At 39.3% G+C, this 27,458-nt stretch overlaps 1 protein-coding gene across 1 annotated transcript in view; it reads left to right on the top strand.

Annotated features, from left to right (window-relative positions):
* The window catches only part of phf14 (PHD finger protein 14), a 132,572-nt gene that overhangs the window by 32,646 nt on the left and 72,468 nt on the right, over positions 1 to 27,458 (top strand). Inside the window, 8 exon segments of the mRNA XM_051955129.1 lie at positions 4,892 to 5,051; positions 5,874 to 5,985; positions 7,719 to 7,856; positions 8,161 to 8,307; positions 10,365 to 10,635; positions 12,892 to 12,998; positions 17,595 to 17,690; positions 26,982 to 27,088. Coding sequence (XP_051811089.1) covers positions 4,892 to 5,051; positions 5,874 to 5,985; positions 7,719 to 7,856; positions 8,161 to 8,307; positions 10,365 to 10,635; positions 12,892 to 12,998; positions 17,595 to 17,690; positions 26,982 to 27,088 — 1,138 coding nt within the window.

Raw genomic sequence — 27,458 nt, forward strand, 5'->3', positions numbered from 1 at the left:
GCTTAACAAATTTGTTAGACCACCTGTCACAAAAACAAGAAAAGACAAATATTTTAGAAATCTGTCCGAAACTTACTTCAAACTATAAATTGTGTTATTTATTAGACAAATAAACTGGAACAACTAAATAGTAATTACATATATTAACCAAAAATCTTAGTATTTTGTCTGACCTTCTCTGGCCCTTTTCACAGCTTGCATTCTTGCTCATTGTATTTTTTGACATTGTCTTTGTTATTGACTGTCAAATAGTTTCTAGCTATTTACAGAGACGTGCTTTAGATTAAACTTTTGTGCTATCTGTTTGTGAATTCAATAAATCCTAGTTTAAACAAGATTTACAACTGAACTTGATTGACTTGGCCAAGCCATAAGTTCCACTACTCCGGATTCCTTTTTCTTGGCCAAGTAGTCTCTGCACAGCTTTGAAGTATGCTTCAGGTCATTGTCATCTTGGTATTTGAACCCATGACCAATTAGGTTCAATCTAGAAGGGATTCCATGATGCACCAAGATGTTGTGGTAGACCTTCTTACCATGATGCACCAAGATGTTATGATAGACCTTCTTGGTCTTGATATCATGGATTTTAACTGATTTGTCCATGCTGTTTCCACAAATGGAACTCCACTCCATAATGGAATCTCCACGATGTTTTGCTGTGGGTGCAATGCATCTACTGTTAAAATGTTCTCCAGTTTTTCTGCGAGCATAAATATACATAAATGACAATGATGATCCAAGAATTCAAACTTGGACTCGTCCGTCCAGAGTAACTTCTTCCAGTCATCTACAGTACAGTGTTTGCGGTCCCTGGAAAATTTTACATATTTTTGGATCTTTGCAGGGATCAATAATGGCTACTTAACAGCTACTCTTCCCTTTAAGCCTTGTTCCTTCAGTCGTCAGCTTATGGTCATTCTGGAGACTTTCTCAGATTCTGATCTCTGCCTGAAAATCAGCAGTGGTCTTCATTTTGTCTCTAGTACTTCAAATCTTGAGGTGCCTGACAACTACTTCAGTTTGCTTTGGTTTCGGCCTCTTCCTTGGTGCATTTTCTCAGTATTAGTCTCTGCAATCGAGTCCAAGGCATACCTCACACACTGTGTCTCCAAGATCAGCCAACATGATGAATGAAGTGCTTTAATTTGGACTCTGTCTCAGTGAGTTCCCTACACTTCACCATCTTGAACGGGAGTGTGGAATTTCAAACTGAATTCACGCTTTTATACCCAAATTTAAGCCAGCCCATTGGAATTCTCTGAGAAGTCAGAAATTAGTCAAGAATATCATACAACCATTAGAACAAAATTTTCTGCACAGGAATGCAGGCAAATATCTGTAATTTGGCATCTTAATCAAAAAATAATAATTTGTTTTACAATTTTTACGCTTTTTTGTAAAATAGTACATTTGAAAATTCATGGACAAATGAGACACAGTTTTAGAACCACAAATTGTAGAAAGACGAAGTATTGACAGATTTTCAACTTTCTAACGGTCCATGAGATACTTGCCTGTGATGTGCCATTCCAAATGAAAACTTATTGGCATCTAAGCCTAAAATTATGACAAATGTGATTAAGCCATGGGGCAAAAATTTGGGAACTTTTCAGCTGAACTGGGCTGTACTGCAGGCCATGTTGACAACATGCAGAAAAAGTATTAAAAATTTCAAAAAATTTAAGGTGTACAATATCTCTATATAAACTATATATACCAAAAAATTTTTGCTCCTCTGGGAAGTTGTCCCTTTTTACTGCTTTTTAACACTGAATCATGGCTGATTTAATTTACTTGTTAAGAGTTCACTTACTTGTCAAAGTAGAAGTAAAATAAACTGAAATGTGTGAATGTGATGTGAATATGGACATATAGATCAGTCAACACCTGGAAAATCCAGTAAAGAATATCCTGAAATTTAACAAAGAGCCTCCAGAACAACTTAAGTGTTTCTTGTCATAGAGTTTCCAAACTTGTGGAACTGTACCCAAGGGATAATGACGAAAAACAATTATTATAATAATTGGTTGTTTTTGTGATGATAGTCAATAGTGACGTAATCCATGACTCAAAAAATTCTTTTTGGTATTCATTTGGCTTAGACTTTAAAGGTCATAGCATGTGAGCCACTTTCTTTGCATTGTCACTAAACCATTAGGATAGTTCTCAACAGCTGTGTTAAAGTATCTGCTTTCACTATGTTTCTCCACTCATTAATTCACATTTCTTTTAATTTTCTATGATCTACACAACGTTTATAGCACAATATAGAAAGAAAATGTAAGCGGCCAATGTGCTGTCTAAGCAACAGATGGGTAGTTCACTTTAATGAGGAGCTCCTCATTTTTTTTTCTTTTCATCTCCTGGAGATCCAACCCCCTGCATTACCTTGATTCTGAGTCTTCATACACGTAAGATTTTATATTCCCACTTGATACATCCATACATAATTGTTTAGCTTTTGTTGAGAGCAGGCAAAACATTTTTTTACCCCCTGTTAAATCTCAGTATATTTGAAAGTACTTCTGTTGGTTGAGTCAACTCCATCTTCTTTTTTTTTCTTGCCAAGCTCGTCATTTCTTACAAGGATAATCTTTCCTTTAGGGATTATGAAGCTATCCTGTAGTCATCACTTTTTGTCAGCTTAGCTCATATTAGCCAGCAACCCGTAGCTTACCGGTCTGAGCTTTGTATCTCAGTTCAAAAGGAACACCGAAGATTTGTGCCACGGTTCAGCCATAAGTCGGTTAAATCAGCATGGTGGTCGTTCACAACCCCCAGTTCCGCAGTTCAAAGCCCAATCAGTGAAGATGAAGCACCCAACTGTTGCCAGAGGTATTCCAGTAATACCTGTCTTTAAGACAGTAAATGTTGAGTGGAACTATATTGGCTATACTGCCTTTGCCACATACTGTGGGTGAAAATGGAGGGAGAAATGGGCAGTAGTTGTGTTCACATCTTGTGTTGTTAGATTCGAAGTACGGTACATCTTTCATTTTGAAGGTCAGGATGGAGTCCAGCTGTGACTTAATTGCCACAGTGCCTTGATCTCAACAAGAAATCAGAGACCTGTAAAAACTGAGGATGTATTCCTTACAGCCTCTGAAAAGCAGAGCTCAAAATTAGTGATTCACAGTGACACACAGCAAAAGGTCTCTCAATCTGTAAGGGACATACACCCACCAAACAAAGTATAGAGCTGAATAAACAACTCTGTCTGCCCCACTGTTTGCGTTTGATGGGCTGGCTGACTCCCTAGTGTGGCATCCAGTGACAGGCCTGCAGAACATTGAGCTTTTGATTTGTAAGTCTTTCCTATTGCTCAAAAAGCCTGAAGGCTGCTTGACTGAATTAGGAGTTGGAGTGTTATCTCCCCAACGGAGGCAGAGTACTGATTGCTGCTCTCATTGGTAGTGAAGAGCACGTTTGCCTGCTGTAATAGCTGCCATAGAAACCACATCAGCCAAGTAATTGTTTAGGCAACCTCAGAAAATTAAGAGGACAACATTAAAATGCGTTCGTTTGGCTTCTTCTTGCTTCTCTGGGGCTACATTTTTTATCAAATGTTCAATTTGTGGGGCTGCAATGCCATAGAAGATTGACAGCTTTGGATGAGAGAGCGTTTGGATTTATTTTCTACTCTCTACTCTTGTTCCCTATTTTTTCAGGGTGCAGATTTGTCTCAGTTTATGGCCAATATATGGGTAGTAGTTGCCTAGTCTTTGTAGTTTGGATAATCGTTACCTTATGTCACTGTACTTTGAAAGGCTGCATGTTAGAAGAAAAAAAAAAAAGCAACTATATAACCAAATGTTACACTTGATATGTTAAAGGTTTTGCAGAGTTATGGAAGCTTTGAAGCTACACCACAGGCTATACTGCAGCTAACATTTGCCCTAAAAAATGTAACTACACATCAGAGCTACAGTGGTAACAAGAATACCACATGGGGACCACAAGAATTTTGCTGGCCAGCTTGAGCTGCTAGTATTTTTGGCAGGGACCTTTCTAAACCTCTGAAACCAGGCAGTTTTGGGACATTTTTTTTTCTTTTGCTTTTGTCAAATTTTTCTTTACTATGGGTTCATTTTTCATTGCAATATAAAATACGGCACCTCTGAGCAAACGGCACAACCATGGCTACAAATGTCTGCAATCCAAGTGCAAACAATTGTTACTAATACTAGAAAATAATGGGGTCACTTCATTCTATAGATATTTTGTTACTTTTGTTTTAAATGCGTCCCCTATTTGCTCTGTGTAAACACAGCCTGTAGTTCAGTCTTAATTTTTGCATGATTGTTCACTACAGCAAAATCACGAATGGCTTTATGGTTGTGCCAAGAAACACGAAAGTTGCGAAACTGACAATTCTTCCTGTTTTTACTCTTTCTGGTTCAGATAATCAATGTCATTTTGGTGACACATTTCTTTTAAACGAGCCGACTGGGTGTTGTTGTTTAAAGGCGTAAATTGTGATAAAACTGTGATACATCACATCCTACTCTGTAGGTATGTAGGGTGGGACTCTCAGCTTAATTTATGTTTATCATAACCTGGGTAATGTTTTTGTAGCTATTTACATCTTTAATATTTCCACTTCTGTGTCCAGCCGGTCTCAAGCAATCAGACGAGATGCTACGGCAAAAATATTCAACCTTTTCGCCCTCACAATTAAGTCAGTCAGTGCACAGATATTATTTGTTTCTAGCTCCAAAACTCTTTGTATGGCATGTCACTTAGTCTTCTGAGAGTAGTGACATTCTATGATCTTCATGTTACTGCCCTTTATGAAGGCAGTGACACTGAAAACAGGATGGCGGAGGTTATCTTTCATGAACAATGTAATTTATGTGGTTGCAACACCAAAACTGTTCTGTGTTTCCAGGGTGTTATGGTGTGGATGGCGAGAGTGACTCGATTATGAGCTCAGCGTCAGAGAATTCGACAGAGCCTTGGTTCTGTGATGCCTGTAAGAATGGAGTGACTCCCAGCTGTGAGCTGTGCCCCAACCAGGATGGCATCTTCAAAGAGACAGATGCCGGGAGGTGGGATACATTAGCACATTAACCTAGTGGTCAGTTGTCATTTATGAGAGGCAGTGACTGGAACGTGTTCAGAAACAAATAACGCCTAATGACCAGAGTTGATCAAAATGCTGCATGCAGCCCGAGGCTAAATTGTCCATATATTCACTGCTGAGGAGAATAGACAGATGGATTAAGGAGAGGAGAGAAAACTGGTGAAGGAATGAGAGAGGAGATGGAGGGAAGAGAAGTGATAGAGGAAGAAAAGTAGTGAGAGAAAAGAGTGTGCTATGTGAAGCGTGGAGACTTCAGCCACGTTATCGCTGATAGTGCTTCTCAGCCAGACTGCACCCGAATTTACTACTTCACTAGAGCATGAAAAACACAGCAAATTAAACTGTGAAGCGGTTGCTTGCTAGAGATGGATATCTTTATATTGGACTTCGGATTCTCTTCCCTAAAGTCCGCATTTGAAATTGTGTCACACGAAACTGTAGCAAGAGTCTGGGGCTACATAAATCTATGAGTCCATTTCGTTTTGAAGTGTCTGAGCAACTCATTGCAGACAATTTCATCATATTAAGTTTCTTATTGTTCTCAATAAGTCTCTGCACTAAATTAAAAAATAAAGTACAGCTGTAGATTTTAATCAGTTTTATGGTATTCCTTGAAATCAGGATCCAGAAATCAATACATTAAAAATGCAACTTTTTAATACCTTCCTTTCATCCTGAATGTTTTTCAGGTCAGAATTGTCATCCTAATGTGTTGTACTGTATGTTCTGTTTTTCTGTAACAAGCTAATGTATCACCTAGTTTTATTTTACTCTCTAATGTTTTCAGATGGGTACATGTGGTGTGTGCACTTTATGTTCCTGGAGTAGCATTTGGAGACATCGATAAACTGCGGCCAGTGACGCTCACAGAGATGAATTATTCAAAATATGGGGCCAAGGCAAGTTCTCTTTTTACATACTGATGCAGACTGACTTCGGTGTTCATAGTGATTTACTGACTTGGCTAACATCCTGGAGAAGCCAGTGTTTAGATTTTCTTTTTGAAAAGTGCATACTAATTTTATGTCCAAATTCCTCTTAGGTAGTTATTTTTCCACTGTCATTCTGAAGGAAATTTAAGGGGCTCATTTCCACTTGCAACATTTGAAATCTGTGTTGTAGCTAAAGTATTTAGGGAGGTACAGCACAGAAAGGGTTCAGCTTTAGTTTATTTTTAGGGATGAAAGCAGTCAAGATTTCAGTTAAAGGTTTTTACTGCAGTAAACTGATGTCTCAGGTGAAGTTAGTGTGAATAACAGCTAAAGTCTTGTTGCTGAAAATAATTTAACTATTGTTTAAATATTGATGGCAGGTTGAAATTTAGGAGTAGCTTAATTTCCTGCTAAACCTCTGTCGGGTTTGAGAACCATGTTTTCTTTAAATAATCACCAATTCAATTTTGTGCTTCTTGGTGCAACTAAAAAAGCCTTTAGTGATGAACTGAGAAACAGTTAAGTAACAAAAATCAGGCACTTTTCCACTAAGCAGCAGCCTGTGTCACACAGACTAGAAAGGAGACAAGTATGGAAACAAATGAATATCCTATCTATGATATGTAGTATGTTTATTTCCATCATCAGTAACACTTGTCGTTGCTTGAACATGTTGGCCATGTTGATTCCACTCTCAGAATTTTTCTAAAATAAATAATCAAAAAAATAAACTTTAGGATTGAAAACATTATAACTTTGCCATACTACCTAGAGTACATTTCAGATTTCTGTCTATATCTAGCCGTTCCTGTACTGTTTGTATAAAGTAGGAGGACTTGTATTGCAGTGAAAAATTAGCAAGCAGTGAGTAAAATGTTACAAAAGCAAAAAGACAAAAAAAGAAATCCTGAAGCTGCTTGGTATTTAGCAACTGCTAGCAGAAGCAGGGAAACAAATGAAGTGTTGTTTTTGTCATTATTGCACTTTGAATGTTATGGATAATTGAGGTGTCACCTGATATGCCAGCATTACATGCAGTTGGTATGTGAGTAGAAGTATAAGGGCTAAAGGTAGCCGCAGTAGTAACAGCAGTAAATGTCAGGTGAAGAGCAAATGTTTCAGCATATGTTGTGAGATGTCAGTTTAAGTGAAAGCAATGACAGAGTTTAATATTGGCATTTTACAATCCTACTTGAATCATTCTGTAGACCCTTTGGCACTCCTTGCTGCTTAACACTGTACCAGTAAATCTTCTCAGAAGGAGAACAGAGAGCACGTTTTAACACTTTTGTCTGTGTAGATTTTCAATCATCCAGGTCATTGAAATTCTATGAGCTTCAATAGAAAGAAACTGGATATTTTCTCCCAATTAAGAGGCTTCTTCCGTTTTGGAAGAGGCTTCTTGGATGAGAGGTGAAATAACTTAAAGAAGGAACTTAAAGAGAAGTTCCATTGCTTTTTACTGAAGCTCTTATGATTAACAGTTTTGTTTTCACACTACTGTACAGTGTTGCTAAAGGGGCTGCCATCAATGAATAATAAGACAAACACGCATGTTTTGAAGTAATTACTTGTCAACTGTGAACATGCCACAGGAAAAACTGACATGTAGATGGCAGAAACCATGATTATAATGAGCTTGGAGGAACTAGTGTTCACATTATCCTTTTAAGTCTCTCCACTGTATTTGTTTGAAGTAGGAGTGCAGTTTCTGTGAGGATGCTCGCTTTGCCAGGACTGGTGTGTGTATCAGCTGTGATGCAGGAATGTGTCGTTCCTACTTCCATGTCACATGTGCACAGAGGGAGGGACTTCTGTCTGAAGCTGCAGCAGAGGAGGTAGGTATACTAAGGTGTAATGACTTAGATGCAAATGACCACACAAGTGCATAAGCAAAACCCTAAGGTGAAGTACTTCAAGTGCCACTCTGGCATTTGTAAGGTCGTAAGGCTCATCTTCCCAAGTGATTAAATATGAACTCCAGGAAGTCTGAGTCTGTGTTTCTTAGACTGTTGTATGCTATAGTTTGAAGGTGGAGATGCTCAGCAATGGGTTTTAATGCATTTTTCACTCATGTGTCCCCAATTTTGTGTGTCTCAATTCCTTTGAATTGTTAATGGACACATGTTTGTGTCTCCTCAGGATATCGCTGATCCATTTTTTGCATACTGCAAACAGCATGCAGACCGCTTTGACAGAAAATGGAAAAGGAAGAATTACCTGGCCTTACAGTCTTATTGTAAGGTCTCTCTGCAGGAAAGAGAAAAACAACTTACTCCTGAAGCTCAGGTAAGATCTTGCTCTCTGAAATCGTGTTCGACCTGTGTGCTTGCATTTGTACATTTATTGCAACCCAACATTAGATGCTAACACTGATGAACTCTAGCATCATTAGTGATGAATGAGGTAAACAGATGTATTGTTATCTTTTTAGCTGTTAAAAAAATGGAGCATTTGGCTGGGTCTTTATCTTTACTGGTGAATGTGTAGACCATAGAAAAAAATGATTTAATTCACTGTGCTGCTCAAAGGCAACTGGCAGCTACTGGCAACTTTTGCCTACAGTGGTGGCCAAAACTTTAGACCAAAGTGTAAAACTGAATGTTATTGCATCAAACTATTCCATACAATCTTGACATATTTACTGTGAATTACCCATTCAAATTCACATTTATTAACATCACAATTGAAATTTTGTTACACATAACTAAAGAGAAAGAAAATGTTTTCTAAATTCCAGGTGGTCTAAACTTATGACCGTTTTGTTTGTGCTTCAATATGTAAAGAAAATTAGTCCTAAATTGAGGTCAAACCACATTTTTATTTAACAACTGCCAATAATATAATCATTGCTTGATGACTTCTTGCAGAGGCAAGGACTCTACCAGTTTTCTGCAGATGTCTTGTAATTTTTGACCAGGTTGACTGACAGTCTTCCCACAGCTTCTATTCATTTTTGATATGAATGGACTTGTCCCGATAGTGATTAAGGATTTTTCACAGGTTTTCAATGGGTTTCAAGTCTGGAGACTGCAGTGGCCAGTCCAAAAATGAAGAGAAGCTGTGGGAAGACTGTCAGTCAACCTCGTCAATAATTACTAGACATCTGCTGAAAACTGGTAGAGTCCATGCCTCGCAGGCTGCAAGAAGTCATCAAGCAGAAGGGATACCCTACAAAATATTGACATGAATATATTATTGGTAGTTGTTCAATAAAAATGTGGTTTGACCTCAATTTAGGACTAATTTTCTTTACATATTGAAGCACAAACAAAACTGTCATAAGTTTAGACCACCTGGAATTTAGAAAACATTTTCTTTCTCTTTAGTTATGTGTAACAAAATTTCAGTTGTGGTGTTAATAAATGTGAATTTGAATGGGTAATTCACAGTAAATATGTCAAGATTGTATTAAATAGTTTGATGCAATAACATTCAGTTTTGTACTTTGGTCTAAAGTTTTGACCACCACTGTATGTTTTCTTGTACATTGCTCAGTGCATGAGTAGACACTTTGGATTAATCAACTTAACTTAAATGTCAATATGCTCTGCCCATGTGTTTTTATTCACTGCATGCTTGAGATACACTTTAACAATTATTAGATTTTCTAGCAGTTAAAAAAATGCAGATGAATTTCAACTTGATTATGCGAACTGCAAGAATACTTTTTTCTTAACCTTAATAAATAACACACTGCTGTATAGTAAGTACACTATACCTGTTGTCAGAACCTACATATACTTTAGCAAAAGGTCAAAAAATAGTTAGAAGAAAACGGTGTATTTCCAACTTTGTGCTGAAAATGTGCATTAGTTTCTTTCATTTTTCAACACAGCAGTACCCATGTATGAAAGCCTCCTCCATAAAGATGCGTTATACCCAGTTTTGTATGGAATACCAACTGTTAGCCTGCCCCATCACAAACCACCAGTATTGGACCTACAGTAGTTCTCCTGTAACCGAATATGAGCAAACCCCTGAATACAGATGAGAATATTGAGGTAAACCTACAACCAGAAAAGTGGAGGCTCTTCTAGATGCTTGGTAATGTCAGTGATTTACTTTGTAAAATAGATTGAAGTTATGTAAAGGACAAGTTCCTAACAGTAAAACATTTGTGTGTGGGCATCCAGATAGCTAAACTGGTTGAGCGGGCGACCCATAAACATTAGTTATAATCCCCAATGCAGCGGCCATGGTTCGATTCCGGTTCACAGCCCTTTGCCGCCCCGTTCTTCTCCCTACTTTCCTGTCTGACCCTCAACTAAAACCTGTCAAACAAAGCCAAAAGTGGCCATAAAAATAACTCAAGAAAACAACACGTTTGTGTGTCCCACTTGCAGGCCCGAATTACCACCCGCCTCCAGCAGTACCGGGCAAAAGCAGAGCTGTCGAGGAACACTCGGCCTCAAGCATGGGTGCCCCGGGAGAAATTGCCACGACCTCTGACATCTAGTGCTTCAGCCATCAGGAAATTGATGAGGAAGGCAGAACTGATGGGCATCAGCACCGACATTTTCCCTGTGGACACATCTGATGCTAACGCCAGCATGGACGGACGCAGGAAACACAAGCAGCCTGCGCTCACAGCAGACTTCGTAAACTACTACCTGGGTGAGGAAAGTTGGGTTACTTTGTACTGAGTCATACCTTAACTAAGTTACATTGTGAGGAAAATCAAATCGCAACCTGCGTACTGTCAGTTATCAGTTCAGAATCTGTAAACACCTCGTTGCCATTGGTGTTTACAAATTATTTTTGTGTAACAGTGAGAAAGGTTGGTATACCTTCAGTCTCAAACAACTTTTTTTTCAGAATACTGCAGAACTTAGCATTGCTTTGGAAGCTTTGTGTTTGCTATAAGTAAAATTTATGTTTTAGATGTCAATAAATAAAGAAGAATGGATTGAGATTAGATGCAAATGAAGCTGTACATTCAGAGAAAAAGCTGTTAAATAGTTAAGTAATGTAATCCGATATTCAGTTGTCATTGCAGTTAAATACAAACAGTTACTGTCAAACAGCAGGGTAGGAAAAAATGCACACTACCTGCCTAATAGTGTGTAGATCCCCTCGTGCTGCCAAGACAACACTTATCTCTGAGGACTCCTGGACCTACTGGACTCCACAGACCTCTGAAGGTGTCCTGTGGTATCAGGCACCAAGATGTTAGCTTAATGTCTCAAAGTTTCAAGACCAGATTTGTTTTTCCATCAGATCCCACTCATGCTCAATAGGATTGAGATATGGAGAAGTTCCTGTCAGTTCCTCAAACCATTCTTGAATGATGTTTGCATTGTGTCAGGTGCAATTTCCTGCTGAAAGATGACACTTCCATTGGGGAACACCTTTGCCCTAAGGACTGTAAGTCGTCTGAGCAGTGCTTATGTAGGTAGTACCTGTCAATTCGATCGAAATCTGTGGGATGTGAATAAAAAAGTCAGGCCTCACCTCTAAGCTCCACAACTTACAGAAGCTTCTGCTGCTCGATAATGCCTGATAGCTCAGGACGCCTTGTAGAGTCTGTGGAGTCCATACCTCAGTGGTCAGAGTTGTTTTGGTGGCACAAGGGAGACCTACACAATGTTTGGCAGGTGGTTTTAATGTTGCTATTACATATTTCAAAACACAGTGTATAGAATTTAGTGACTTTACATAGAGTGGTGTGAAGTCCAATAAATTCCTTTAGGGGATGCCACTTGAGTCAGAATCTGCTAAGGCTGAAGACTAAAAATCTGAATGTGCATACAGAAGTGAGTTTACCAGACCTCTGTAGCTCACTGCAGTCCCTTTCCATTACCAACCAAATTCTGTTTGACACAGTATCTTATGCATATACTGTAGCTGATGGTAATATCAGCCTACAGGAGAGCATTTCCCTTAACGATTCTTTCTTTCTGGCCTGAATTAATAAGTTAAAATTCTTTCATTTGAATTAAATTAATATTTGACTTTTTAAGCTTGGTGGAAAAAAGCATTTACCAGCTGTGTTTACTAGTTTGCTTCAGTAATGCTACATTATCTAACATCAACTTTCTACCTCTTTTGTGTTTAAAACCTTTTCATAAAGAATTACATAGTGTTAGAATTTTATTCCCATGCAGTTTAGTCCTCTTACATACACAATAATGGTAGGGCACTTTTTGGAAAATAGCATGACTTTATGACCTGACCTGACCAGCCATTATCTACAAACGGAGAAAACATTGAACAGTGGTAAAACTTCCCAGGAGTGGCCGGGCAACCAAAATTTCTCCAAGAGCATGTCGATATCTTATCCTCATAAAAGCACCCACACGAACATCAATGCAACTGCAGGCCTCACTGGTCCCAGTTAAGTGCTGGTAGTGCAGTCATGGTGGTGGTAGTGTGATGGTTTGGAGCTGCTTTGCTTCCACAGGATCTGGATGACTTGCTCAAAAGCTCAAAACATGATGCTTATCTCAATGTTTGCTGCCCGCACTTCCTATGGTTGGCTTCTACTCCTTGCAACCCTATTTACTGAAATGTTACTAAAACATCCATAAAATTGAAATATTTTATAGTCATCAATTTATAGTATCTATTTGTTAAATCTAAAGTGCAGAAATTATGTTTATCATCATAATTGTAACTCTAAAAAAGTTAAAAGCATTTTAATATTTATCTCCATAACATATAGGTATAGCTGTTGCATAATGCAGTTAAGTTATTATGTGAATGCTGTGTAAAGACATTTTTTCCCCTAAATATATTATATTATGTAGGTAACCTTGAAAGCATTCTCTTTTAGCCTGCAGCAGGGGGCCTATCTGCCATCAGTACACTATCTCATGTGCTTTTTCTGTAGATTGTGATTGTGGCATTGATTTTTGCCCCATTGATATTCAGAGCGGAACATGCGAATGATCCAGATCCAGGACAACATCTCCGAGCAGAAGAACCTAAAAGACAAGCTGGAGAGCGAGCAAGAAAAACTACATGTAGAGTACAACAAGGTATGCAGCACAATCCCAACCCATAGCATCCTTATTTCTATGGACAGGCAGCTGTCGAGTGCTACAAGAGCTAAAATCGCCTGTTATAGCTGAGCCATTTATGATTTCTAGTAGAGTGCTACAGCCACCGTTTTGAATGCTGTGTTTACATACAACATATTGGTACATTAGTTAAAAAGATAAAACCAGTGGTGAAAGAGTTTGCTTGTCACAGAATACATCACTCATTTGACATACAGCTTAGGACATGATGCTAGTAGGTTGTCTATTTGTTGACCTGTCACTTTTTCATTCTTTAAACAAGTCTGCATATCTGTTAGAGACATGCAAGTTAGATGTGTTGGCTCCCTTGTTGTAGGCTTAGAACATCTCTTACAGATGGGCACTATGGTGTCTATGGGCCCACCATGACTGTCAGCTATAAGTAAAGTAATTCCATGTTTTCCTTTGTGTGTCTACTTTGTGAAAAAATCCATTTCATTTCTCATTTTGTCACCATGAAAACTGCAGTGTCCATATGAGAGAACAAAGAAGCTTGTTGCACTTGCAGCCAGTACAAGCAGAACGCGTCCAACACACAAAGCCTCGCAGTTCTGTTAACACACTGTCATTTTTTAAGTGTTGATACTACTAAAACTTGGAATTTTGTTGTTTTTATTGTGTTGAATATAATTGCTATAATCGCATTTTCAGTTTACAGTAATCTGTGAATGTAGTAGACAGATGAAAAATGCAGATAAATAGAAATGAAACAAGCATTTCTCTGGTTCAAGTTATTATACTGCCCAAGAGGCGGCGCCTCGGCAGAGTAATAAGTTAAACCACAAAAATGTCTTTCTTTTAGTAGGTTCAGTATACCGTGCAACATTATTTGGGAAGATATCAAATTGCAGCATAGCAATGCTAGTGGCTGTGGAGTACTTTAGAGTAAATGCCAGTGCCAATATGCTATCACACACATATGATGACAATGCTAACTCGATGCTGTCATCAATGGATCAGTGTTTTATTTTGTCTATACCTTCAGCCAGCGTCAGCTGTAAAGGTGTAAGGGCCAATGAGCAAATGTTAGCATGCTATCCAAAGGAAAGTTGGGACTGGGACTATGGTTATTTATATAGCTCCATCAACTGTTGTCCTTACAAGTGGGGCTGGAGTCAAGCTGTAGACTCTGAGGTTGTGAAAGTTGCCCAGAAATTGTATTTCCTCCCATGAACTCTGGAGGCTAACTCCAAAAGTGAATAATTTCTTTTAATAGAACTCACTCTTTTAACTTGTATCTAGACTTGAGGTTATGCATAAGTAAGGACACATACACACTGAGTGACACACTGAGCTTCAAAGCCACTGTGAACATATGGGTAATGTGTTAGAGTGTTTGTCTCTCTTTATATACATTCAATGACTAGAGCCTATCCCAGTTGTCACTGGACACAATGTGGAATGCGCCCTGGATAGGTCGCCAGTCCATTGCATGGCTATTGTAATCTGGTAACCACTATTGGGTGTACACCCCCTGTCATATTTTTAGGACACTGTCTAATTCAAATAAAGTAGAACCTGTCCTACAACTTTTGACAGGGGGTGTATTTCATCATATGGATGTGATCAGGGCAGGACTCTGATCATACATGTAAAGTTTCAGGTAGATTGGGGCATGTTCAGGGCATTTACACAGCATTTGAAATTTCATGGCGAAGGATCAAAATTCCAGAGGCCGCTACAGACACACCCTTTGACTTTGGAAAAAGATTTTAATAACTTTCGATCATTAAGGCCTCCTGTATGTACTGACAGAATTTGAGGTGTATTGGAGTTTCTCCCTAGGAGGAGTTCGCTCTAGAAAAAAATGAAAAATGGGCAAAATCTGACATTCAACGCAAAATAGCTCACTTCCTGTTGGATTCGGAATGTGGCTGTCACTGACTTTTTTGTTCAGCCTGATGTGCTGCATATGTGTACCAAATTTGGTAGATATGCCCCCTGTCAAAAGTTGTAGGTCAGGTTCTACTTTATTTGAATGAGAAAGTGTCCTAAAACTTTTGACAGGGGGTGGTACATGAACGTTTAGACTTTTAGTGTTATGTAAAAATAACTAATTAAGACAGCTATAATCATTGAGAGTCATGTTCATATTTATAGCTAGCATGTCAGTCTGTCAGGATTAAGGACTGTAGAGACATGTTAATTTTGTATATTTTTGTTGGTGGGTTGCACCATGAACTACCTGTACTGTAAATCTGTATGAATATAGAAGATTGAAGCCATGAATTTAGTGAAATAATGCATTTTTCAGATAAAACTAAATCATGATTGGTGTGAATTTTAAGTGGTGTTGCATGATATTATGTTTTTTATAAATATTATATGTTAACGGCAATTTTTCGTTGCTGTGTCTGATGTTTCTTACAAAAGTGAATAATTTTTTATGCTCATCTTAGATTATACAACTGTATCTCTACATTAGATGGCTTAGATGGGTTTAATGTAATTAATATGCTATGTGATAATACTGAGTTGGCTGTGGTATTGCTGTGTGCATCTTCCTGTTGTCTCTTCTCAAACGTGACCTCTGTGAAGAGGCTGCTGCTTCATCTGTCAACATGAGAAAAAAATACAATGGCAGAGTAAAAGTCACTAGAGTTAATGTTGCGTTCAGTCTTCTGCCATGCGTGTTAAGCATTATTAATGGAGTGTGTGTTGCTAATTGCATCGCCTGAGTTGCTCTTGTATGGTTATAGCCTTGGGGAAAATGCTGGTGGAGGATTGTCATTACAAGTCTGGCCTTGACAGATATAGAGACCAGTAAAAGGTTTAGTCATGACACAAGGCTCAGCTCTTGCATCCATATGAAGTCATACACAGTTACACAGTCTCCTACATACCCAGTATTGCCACAGGTTAAAGGGATCTTTGTCATTTTTGGGGAATTGTGTATTTGCTTATTTTCCACAAATATGATAAAGAGAGCTGCCAGGCTCATGTTTTCTTTGTCAAGTACAGAGCTGAAGGTATGACTTGGTGAGCTTAGCTTAACATAGACTGGAAACTCATTTTTCTTGTGTTTACATTTTTAGCTTATAGGCAGACATTTAGAAATGCCTACAAGTTTGTAGTGTATACAATAATACTGTTTCCAGAGTTGTTTGTCTTGAGGTTAAAGAATAGGTCATCATGCTGTATGATGGAAGAGCTGAAATAAGTAGGTATGACTTGGATGCCTATATAAGTGGAAGAGATTTTGCTGCCTCAAGAGAAAGGTGAGGCTGTGCTGCCACAACGGGACATTTTTTTCTTAAGTAGCTATGAGTTAATTTTGAATTATTTTTTCTTTGCAAATTATTTTAAATTGTTTTGTAACTTAGGTTTCACATCCATGGAGAAGCACTGTAAAATAAAATCTGCACCTCTTTTGTACTCAAGAAGTCTGCTGACTCTAACTGTGTACCACCTTTCTTGACCTTTTTGGCCAGGCTACTCTGCATTTGGCATCGAGGAAATTTCACGAATGGGCTTATTGCACAGGTGGCAACCTATCACATACCACGCTTTAATTCACTGAACTCCTGAGAATGACCCAGTCTTTCACACCTTTGTAGAAGCTTTCTGCATGCCTAGGTGCTTGATTTTATACACCTGTGGCCATGGAGGTGATTGGAACACCTGAAATAAATTATTTGGAGGACTATCCCAATACATTCGTCAATATAGTGTAGGACCAGCAACGATAGTGCCAAATCTGGCAGACAAGGCAAGGAAAATACATGAAGCCTAGTACCTGACTATTGTTTGTCAAGAAATAGTCCTAGCACATTCCTCGTAAAACCATGAACTGCCTTTCATTCAATGTTTGCCAGTGTGAGACAACAATTGTGAAGTAGTGAGTTTAGGATATCTTTGTAAGTAGATTTTGAACTTTGAACAAAAGCAGTTATGAACTTACCACATAGAATGAGACTTCTCACTCTTGCAAACAAAGTGTCAAGCTAATGTATTTAACTTTTCGTTTAAAGATGAGAATTACTTATTTCTTTCTTCACTTGACTTTAAAAAAATGGACCAGGCAGGGTTCTCACCAGGATTTTTTTTACAGCGTAACGGCAGGTCCTCCCGCACGCACATGCGCAATAGCCTTCATTAAATCTTGCTAGCGGCCGGCCCAGATGTCAGCCAATGAGCATCACGCAGATGCTCCAAATGCTCGTGATTTAGGTCACTATTCACCATACATGGCATCACGGAAACAACCGAGACATGCTAATTGTAACCCCGAGATTGGAAGCGACTCTTAAGTTTAGACGGGAACGGGTCAATCAACAGGAAAGTACGGCTGAGGTGGAGAGACATAAATTAACCTAGATAGGCACCCAGTCGATAAAAACATACGCAGATGGGGTTATCTGTCAAAATAACAGCGTAGCGGCCCTAATCACAGCGTAATCTTTTAAACTGACAGTGTAACGGCCCGGTACGACAGCGTAATGGTCCGTTACGCTGAAATGCGCTGTTGAGAACCCTGCAAGGTACTCCTGTGTGCTAATAGGGATAAAATAAATAGTGTCCTTGTCTCATGATTCCTTTTCTCTCCTCCTGCAGCTCTGTGAGTTTCTGGAGGAACTGTTGAATGTAAATGGAGAGCTGCGAGGTGAAGGCCAGGCCATGTGGACTCTGCTGGGGGGCATCTTGGGCCAGGTAGGGTCGCCATCACCTCCTGCCACCATGAACCATCCTGCTCTTCACACAAAGAGTAGCTACTGATAAAGTTGGCGTCTGTTTATGTAATTGCCTTTATTAGCATGGCAATGGTAAGTAACAACCCACCTGGCTAACCGTAGGTGAGACCATGTTCAAAAAACAGTGCTGTTTTTAAAGTCCTTTAGTTTTACATTAACAGATTAATCTATCAGTCAGTTTTGTGTTGTTCAACACACTAAATGTAAAGGTATACACTCCCGATTAAAATCTTTAGACCAGTTGAAAAATTGCAAGAAATTGCATTTTGCACTGGTAGATCTTAAGAAGGATCTCAGTAGAGCTTCAAAATGCAAAAAGAAGAAATGGGAGCAAGAGAAAATACACTGGTTGGGCAATTTATTGAAAACTACATTTAAACTCAAACATTCTTTTGTCAGCTGATCAAAAGTTTAAGACCACAGCCTTTAAAAGCCAAAATCTGCACAAACATTTGGATTCCATGTCATTTCCTGTCAGGTATTCACACTGTCATGGTACCTCCTGATGGCAAAGGCATAAAAGCTTTCTGTCTTTGAACATGATAGGATTGTTAAGCTGCATAAGTAAGGCTTCTCGCAACATGCCATTGCTGCCAAAGTTGGATGCAGTAAGACAGTCTCAGGTTTTTATTAAAGATTCTGAGAGTTATGGGGGAAAAAAATCAAGTGGTAGACCATAAAAATTTCACCAGCACTCAGCCAGAGGATCCGATTGGCTGTTTGCCAAGACACGGAATGACTCTCGACCTAAATTTAGGCCTTTACTGGTGTTGACTGTAGCCCAGTAACCATCAGCTGGCATCTGTGACGCTTAAAAAACAAAAAAGGTCTTCAACGTCCACATAATTGCCTGTTTGGACTTTGCAAAGGAGCACCAAACATGGGACATTGAAAGGTGGAAGAAAGTTTTATTCTCTGACTGTAAAATTTTTTACCTTGACAGTCCTGATGGATTCCAACATTAATGAAATGTCAAGGCGATCCCACTGGAGATGTTTTGTATGCAGCACATCGGAGGAGGTGCCATCATGATCTAGGGTAGTTTTTCCTTCAATGGAACAATGGAGCTTCAGGTTGTGTGGCAAAGTGGGGATGTTGCAGCAGGCATCCCTCATCACTGAGGGCCTCTTTTGGACCATCCCATTTGTTCTCCAAATCTACATCCAGTTGAGAACATTTGGGGACAGATGGAAAGGGAAGTCTACAAAAGTGGACATTAGTTCCAGACAGTGGATGCCCTTCGTGAAACTGCCTTTCCACCACTTGGAGCAACGTTCCCACTAGCCTCCTGGAAACACTCTCATCAAGCATGCCTTGAGCGATGGTCTTTGCAGTCCCTCCAGGATTTCGCGGGTGTTTTTCGTGATTGTTGCGGCCGAAAATGCCTGAATTCGCGGCAACTTTTCTAAAAAATTGCGATAAAAGTTGTGATGTTTTAAGCTTATTTGTTGTGATAAAATTGCGGGACAGTGACAATTGCTAAAAAGCTGCATTTTTTTCCAGCTTGTAGAACATGTTTCAATGCTGTAATTGACAATATTTATTCCGAAATTAATTATTTAATGTTCCGACCCATTTCCACAAAAGCTGGCGCACCATGGTGGGAAATTAGCAGCAGCCAGATACTGGTTTAATATGACGTGACCAAACTATGCAGGGGGCGACAGGAATTGATGGGACTCAGAAACACCCCCACAATTTAATCAGTTGTTCCTTGTACCGTTTCCCATACGTCCACTGTGGTAGATTTGTTGTAGGATCACAATCATGTGATCGTCAGCAGGCTGCTGAGGTAGCATTTAATTGTTGCCATGGTTACCGTGCCGCTATCAGATGACGTGCCGCTACCTCAATGGGAAATCCTTAACAAATCCGTTGATCCAAACTTTAAGCCATACCACTGCCGAAGTCTAATCATTTGGTCCTTGTGTCATTTCTGACCGACCCTTAAATTTTCATTCAAATCCCTGAGTCGGTTTTTGAGTGATGTGGGTAACAGAGGAAGGATTCACACACACTGATCGTCACATAACTCCGCCGTGTTCTTTGGTGGAATAATTAATCTAATTTACCCCATTCTTTTAGTGCTCTAACGGATCTGGATGCAGCAGCTTCCATCATGGTGTTTTGTCTAGTCTGTTGTCCGCTCATTTCAGCCGTTTTAATATGTTTCATGTTAAAAAAAAAAGTGTGTATCAATCGATGATATTTTTTTGTATTCCACCACAATATTGCACGGTTGTAAAACAGTTTAGCTCCGCTTTGGTGAAGAACATCAGTGAATTAATTGTTTATCATGGTCTTCAGCAGTAATTTTTGTTGTTAAATGAGAGACATTAGTATCGCACACGTCTGCATCTTCAAACCATAAACAAGGAAGTGAATTCGGTGACGTACACGCATTACGTTTGCGCTGGGAGCTGCTATGATTGGTTGAACTCACGGGAGGCGGGCCAAAATTGCGTGAAAGTTGCGGTGATTGGACAAAATTGCAAGGCCGCGCAAAATCCGCGGAGATTGGTTGATTTGGCGTGAATTCACGCGATCACAACATCACGAATTCCTGGAGGGACTTTCTTTACCTTTTGATCAGCTAATGAACAGCCTATTTCAGTAAATTGCTCACTCAATCTTTTTTTTTCTCTCATTCCCATTTTATCTTTTTGCACAGGTGTTTATACCGGGCTTTGCAAAAGTTCTGTTACACGGTTTCATGATCTTTAGAGACGTTTACATGTCGGAGTGAAAAATTCCATTAAATAAACTGAAAGTTCTACCTTATAGGCAGGTGTCCTTAATACAGTTTTTTTCTCCGGTGAAGTTGTATCAAGATGGAAGTCAAAAGAGCTGAGATATCTGCTCTCCTTCATGCTGGCCACAACAAGTCTGACAGAGCCAAGCAGCTGAACATCAGCCGGATGACCGTCCACAGAGTCGCGGAGAGGCTCAAGAATGGTGAAGATCTTTCAGTGATCTTCCAAGAATGGTGAAGACCTGAAAGATCTTCACCTTTCTTTAGCCTCTCCGCGACTCTGTGGACGGTCATCCGGCTGATGTTCAGCACAAAGGAGAGCAGATATCTCAGCTCTTTTGACTTCCATCTTGATACAACTTCACCGGAAAAAAAAATTGTATTAAGGGCACCTGCCTATAAGGTAGAACTTTCAGTTTATTTAATGGAATTTTTCACTCCGACATGTAAACGTCTCCAAAGATCACGAAACCGAGTGTAACAGAACTTTTGCAAAGCCCGGTATATTATGTATTTACACTACTAACAATAAGTGAGGGATATTGAGGTCCTCAGTGGATTTCATACAAAAGGTTTTTATTTCACTTCAGTGATTTTGGGGATAGAGAGGCAATTATATTAGGGTGCTAGACACACCACATTTTGTGTTTTGTACGTAATGGTTTCACTGTGTACAGTGGGGCCAATCCCAAAAAATACAAAAAGACAACTCTTTTCAATGTGGCATCAATTTCAACATTCTGGGGGTATAAAAACTGGTATTGTCAGTAAGTCATTCCCAGTTCATTATTTAAGCAGTCATGAACACACGACCTCACTTAACGGACGAGCAGCGCCACCTGGCCATAGCACGGCTTCAGATCGGTAACAGGTAACAGTCAGATGTTGCTCGTGAGCTTGATGTGTCTCAAAGTGTCATCAGCAGACTTACAGCAAACCACAGAACTACTGGCAGTGCTGTTGACATACCCAGGAGTGGAGCCCCACGAATGATGGACCACAATGAGGACCAGTACCTTAAGGTCCTATGCACTAGGCACTGTTATGCACCTGCCACACAGCTGCAGGCCTGTTTACAAGTGAGGGGTACTGGGGTTTCCAGACAAATCATTCGCAACCGACTCCACCGCTTTGGCTTGAATGCCAGACGTCCGTTGCAGGTGACTCCACTGACACCAAGAAACCACCGTGACCATTTGCAATAGGCACAAGACCATGTGACCTGGACAATGCAGCAGTGGTCTATCGCCCTGTTCACTGATGAGTGTCGGGTCACCTTGTACAGAAATGATGATTGTAAGCGTTGCTGGAGAAGGCAAGGTGAGCAATACGCCGAGGTCAACATGGTCCCCAGGGTTGGCTTTGGTGGAGGAGGTGCAACAGTCTGGGCAGGCATCACCGGTCAGCACAAAACAGATTTGGTTATTGTAGATGGTTCAGGCACTGCAGGTTTTTCCCTCAGAGACATCACAGAACTCATCATCATCCCCCAATTCTGCCAGCACACCCCCAAATTTCTGTTCATGAATGATAATGCTCCGCCACATTGTACCAAAAGTGTCACACCTCGACTTCAGGAAGTCGGAGTTGCTCATATGGTATGGCCAGCAATGTCTACTGACCTGAACCCCATAGAGCACGTTTGGGACCAACTGAAGCAGCAACTGAATTCTCCTTCCCCCACCCCAATGTGACCTGCCAGAATTACATGTAGCACTTGTGGAGGAGTGGAACTCATTGCCTCAGAACAACATCATGAGGCTAGTTAGGATCATGAGACATCGATGTCAAGCTATCATTGCAGCAAATGGTGGAAACACCTGCTACTGACATTGTCAATTTTGGTTATTCGGGGCTATCTTTGTTCTTGTCTAAATTGTTGGGGTAATAAATATTGCACTAATGAAAATGGTGCTTCTTCTCATTCATTAACAGTAATATCAAAGGTAACTATTACTTATTTTATTAAAATTCAGACCAAATAGGAAAAGCACTCATGTAAGTAACAATATCCCTAAGTTATTGTGAGTAGTGTGTTTGTGTATATATGTATATATATACCGGGCTTTGCAAAAGTTCTGTTACACTTGTTGAGACATTCACGAAAATGAACACAAAGATTTTTTTGGTTGAATAAGATAAAACTTTTGGGTGGCCCCATTTCTGATTAATATTATCATTAACAAATATATTGAAATATTTGGAAAATAAAAAATTATCTTATTGCACCAAAAAGTCTGTGTTCATTTTCGTGAATGTCTCAACAAATGTAACAGAACTTTTGCAAAGCCCGGTATATGTGTGTGTGTGTGTGTGTGTGTGTGTGTGTGTGTGTGTGTGTGTGTGTGTGTGTGTGTGTGTGTGTGTGTGTGTGTGTGTGTGTGTGTGTGTGTGTGTGTGTGTGTGTGTGTGTGTGTGTGTGTGTGTGTGCGCGCGCACGCAGTGGTCCCTTGCCATATTGCGGTTCATTTTTTGCAGTCTCACTGTATTGCAGATTTTTGTTGTATCACAGGATTATGCAGTATACAAGTGTTTTCATATATTTTTTATTGTGACGAGCTTCCACAATGTGCGATGTGCTATCAGACAGCACATACGATGATATTGATGTATAGGCCACAATCAGACAATCATATTGGCCAATCAATACATCTGTTTGACTATTACTTTACATCGCTTCAGGACTCACCTAATTGCAAAACCCTCAAACTCCCAGGCTTCATGTTAGGAGTAATAAGTCTGAATTCAAGTAACAGTCACAGCAGGCTGTGATATCGTGCACACATAATCAAGTATTTCTTCTCCAATATTGTTCTCTAGCTTGGTTGTGAACCTGAATTTTTAATGATAATGAACAACAAATGAAGTAGATTACATTCATTCAACCTTTTTTTGTGTTCAACTTGATATAGTCTCATTTAAAGATTTGCACGCAACTAGGATAGCAATCAGTCTAAGACTTGATTTCACAGTTCAAATAATGCAGCTAATTCTGGTCATTTTTGACTTTTGAAGAAAATGAATAATAAATTCACCGTCGTACATGGGACAGGGTAGTCACTTCTGTAGAGTTTTATGTTTTAAATATAGCACCAGCTAAATCCATAAAACACTTTATTAAGTGTGGCCATTGAGAGTATGAGCCGTGTAGATAAATGGTCAAATGATGTGGCGAGGCAGCAGAATGGACAGGAACTTGGGAAACTGGCAGTGAATCTGCAATGACCACCATAAATCACCTAATTATGAACACGCACGGTTTAAGTAGCAACATCAGTCACAGCACCGCATGCTTTTGTGTCATCTATCTGCCACATTTTCATCTCCTATTTGTCATCCTGCTGTTGCATTTGCAGAAATTATTGATGTCCCCAACTGGGACTCCCATTATTCTTCCAGTACACAGTCAGTGCTTTTGTTCGTGATGCTCCTGAAAGTTTAACACTCTTGGCAACTTCACAAGAATACACTCAGAAGACATTCTCCATCGGCTGCTATTAAACACTGTGAGGCTCAAACAGCTACTGGGCTGCAGATGTTTCAGGCAGGCAGAAGTGTTACATTGCAATCCAGTTTCAGCAGAGCAAAAATTGTCAACTAGACCTGCATCCCAGCATCTTAAACAATTTTAAACTAAATGTGCTTTAAGGGCACTGATGTCTAGAAGCGTCCCTGAATAAGACTTACACAGGTAGTCTGTTTGCTTGAGCATAGAAAAAACACACACAAAGCAAAATATAACTAAACAAATAAAATATCACTGATTGTCTCAAAAATAGACTTATATAGTGTCGTATACTGAAGAAACTGTTACTATGCAATACATATACAAGCACATAAACATCCTATCATATCTTGGTGGTGACACTCTTTCACCCCTTTGCCCTCTAGATGGGCCTCTCATTACCTCCATCCTCACCCGCGGCACCTACTTGGTGAGATCTTTCCTTTATTTTGTCTCTGTCTTTAAAATAAATTTTAATTGTGTGTTTTTTTATTTTATGCATGTGTTGTGTACCTTTATAAATAGACTTAAGTGCATAATTTCACATTAAGTCAAATTAGTTAAAGTTATGTTTCTAAAAATAGGTGATTAAAATGATGCGTAATCATTTATATCAAGTAATTGTTGATTCACAGAAATACCTGATTCTTTATTGAATGAATTAATAATATCAGACTTTAGTATTGGCTGTACATTATACCATGCATTGAATTGGTTTGGTTGTGCACTACCAGTCAGAAGCTTGGACACACCTTCCCATTTACTGTTTTTCTTTTCTTTTTTTTTTTTAAACGACTTTTTACATTGTGGATACATACTGACATCAAAACTATGAAGCAAGATATATGGAATTATGTAGCAAACAATTGTGAAATAACTTCTAATATGTTTACTATTTTAGATTCCTCAAAATAGAAACCTTTTGCTTTCCTTTTATTTATTTAAAAGGATCCCATTAGCTGATGCCAATGGCATTAATTTTGTTAAATAATTTTTTTGGAATTGGTTACTCTAAATTTCCCGTAGATCTGAATGTGAGTGTGATTGTTTGTCTGTATATGTAGCCCTGCGACAGACTGGCGACCTGTCCAGGGTGTCCCCTGCCTTCGCCCGAGTCAGCTGAGATAGGCTGCAGCACCCCCCGCGACCCTTGTGAGGATAAAGCGGTGTATAGAGAATTGATGGAATTTTCTTTGTGTTTTTTGGTTGAGAACCTGGGACCTTTGATCTGTCAACTGTTCTGTCTAGTGCAAAGAAGGAGTTTACTTTTATTGGAAATGGCGAAGTTGGTAACAAAGCAGATTTTTTGATTGTCACTGAGAAATTAAGTTGAGATTTTGTTACAGACTTTCTCACCAATCCAGAAACAAGAGCCAACAGTTACACTAGGCAAGATAGACAAAATCGCAAAAAAAGTCGGTGAAAAAAATCTGTGTACAAACAGCACTGAAATTACGACAAGTCAGAGACAGCAGCACAATGCAGTAGACTGAAGTCCTGTAGCCAAATTGCCTGCAGTTTGATGGAGGATTGCTATTGTTGCTACCATCCACGTAGCCACATATACCCTCAGAATGCAATAAAGAGATTTTTGAATCTCATAATCTGGTATTAGATCAGAGAGCTTCAGATAAACTGGGCTTTCGGGCCCAAACATGGCAGCATCAGTGGATTAGTCTCCCAGCTGAAGCACATGACTTGCACTTACAGATTGTTATTAACGAGCTTACTTGCCTGTGCTGAACTGTTTGTTTTGTGCCATTGGTTGATTTTTTTTCAGATTATTTATAATATTATTTCAATATCATTATTTTACACAGCTGAACATAAGAACAATGCTGTCGCCCACAGAAAGTGGCCAGTTGGCACCAGGCTGAATGGATGCCAGACAGCTTAAAGCCTGTCTGTGTAGCTAACTGCTTCAACCCACTATTACTAATCAGTACCTTTAAACTTTTCATCTGTCTGATAAAGCATGTTAACAATATTGAGACTGTTCCATATCAACAGTGGAGATACTTTGTTGTAGTCAGATGCTGGCAGACTGCAGTCCAGGTTGAGGAGATAGCCTCAGCAGGCCTTTGGTCACCTGTCCTCCCTTCTATCAGATCTCCCTATGGGGATGCTCCTCTGTGCTGCAGGCAGAGCAAACGTGCTCAGATTAGAGCTTCCTCGGGGAAAACCTTGTCTGTTTAGTGACAGAGTCAGTCCCTACAAGATAAGTTTTCTAATTAACTTACGTGCCAGTACTGCTCCTGAGATACAGTGAAGAATAAAATGCATATCTGTTGCTGCTTTTCACCTACCACATAAAACTGTTTCGCTTCTTACCTTATTTTTCCAAGCTCAGCTGTGAAAAACTTTTACAGCAATGCTTTGGCAAACATTAATCATACAGTCCAAACACTGTCTGTTGTAGTCCATTGGAAAAGTAAGAGAATCAAGTAGTACACGATGGCATAGAGAGTCTCAATGTCATCTTTATGTTGCTGGGTTTTTTTTTCTGGTTTGTTTGTTTGTTTTGGATTTTTGTTTCTGTTGTTCTTCTGTGCACCACCCAAAAGCTGGTAAAGTGTAATGACTTGTACGGAAAGCAAATGATGCTGCAACTACCAGATCTAGAACAGCAAAATGGCAAGCAGCATGGATGAGATTAGTGCAACTACACAGTTAATGAAAAGGATGTACTGCAATGGAAATGCACTGAGAGAATGGAATTTGATTTACAAAGTTTTCCACTTGAAGAAATGACATTTAAAGTTCAGCATCAACTTTTCCTTTCAGAAACAGTCTTCAGTCTTCATTACCATAGACTGTTAGAAGTACTTTCTATAAAGAAAAAACTTAAGTAATTAGCCCCTAGTCCATACAATATACACTTCCAGTGACAGTGTTTCTAGAAAGATTAGTTGCTGTTCAAGACAGGTAAAAAAAAGTTAATATTTGTAAATCTGTTTTTCTTTTCTTTTCTTTTCTTTTTTTTTTTTTGATAGAAGCTAAATACTCCAGCAATTCTGAAAGCCCCAAAAGAGAGGAAGCCCAGCAAGAAGGAGGGAGGAACTCCAGGGAAGTCATCCAGTCTACCAGCAATCCTCTACAGGTAAACACACAATTGCTTGAGAGATGCTAAGAAAAGTATTAAAGATAAAGATTAATCCATAAAGTAATGGCAATAAAACCAGAGAGTGCTTGTTTTTATTACCATCGAATGCCAGAGACACAAGTAGCATGCTTTACTGTTTAACTTTTTCAGACCACTTTGGATTAAGTGTGCATATTTGCGTCTTTATTTATATACTAGTACAAAATCAGATCAAGTTCATCAGATAGCCTTTTTAGATGCAGGGTGTGTGTCATCAGAGCATTTTTCCCCCTAAAGCCAGTGTATTTTTTCAATAGCTTTCTGTGGAAGTGCTGCATATTTGTGTCATGGTAAGAGTGTTGTCAGCATGATAAGGCTCTCAATGTTT

The sequence above is a fragment of the Acanthochromis polyacanthus genome, chromosome 11 (assembly GCF_021347895.1).
Source record: "Acanthochromis polyacanthus isolate Apoly-LR-REF ecotype Palm Island chromosome 11, KAUST_Apoly_ChrSc, whole genome shotgun sequence".
NCBI classification, from domain to species: domain Eukaryota; kingdom Metazoa; phylum Chordata; class Actinopteri; family Pomacentridae; genus Acanthochromis; species Acanthochromis polyacanthus.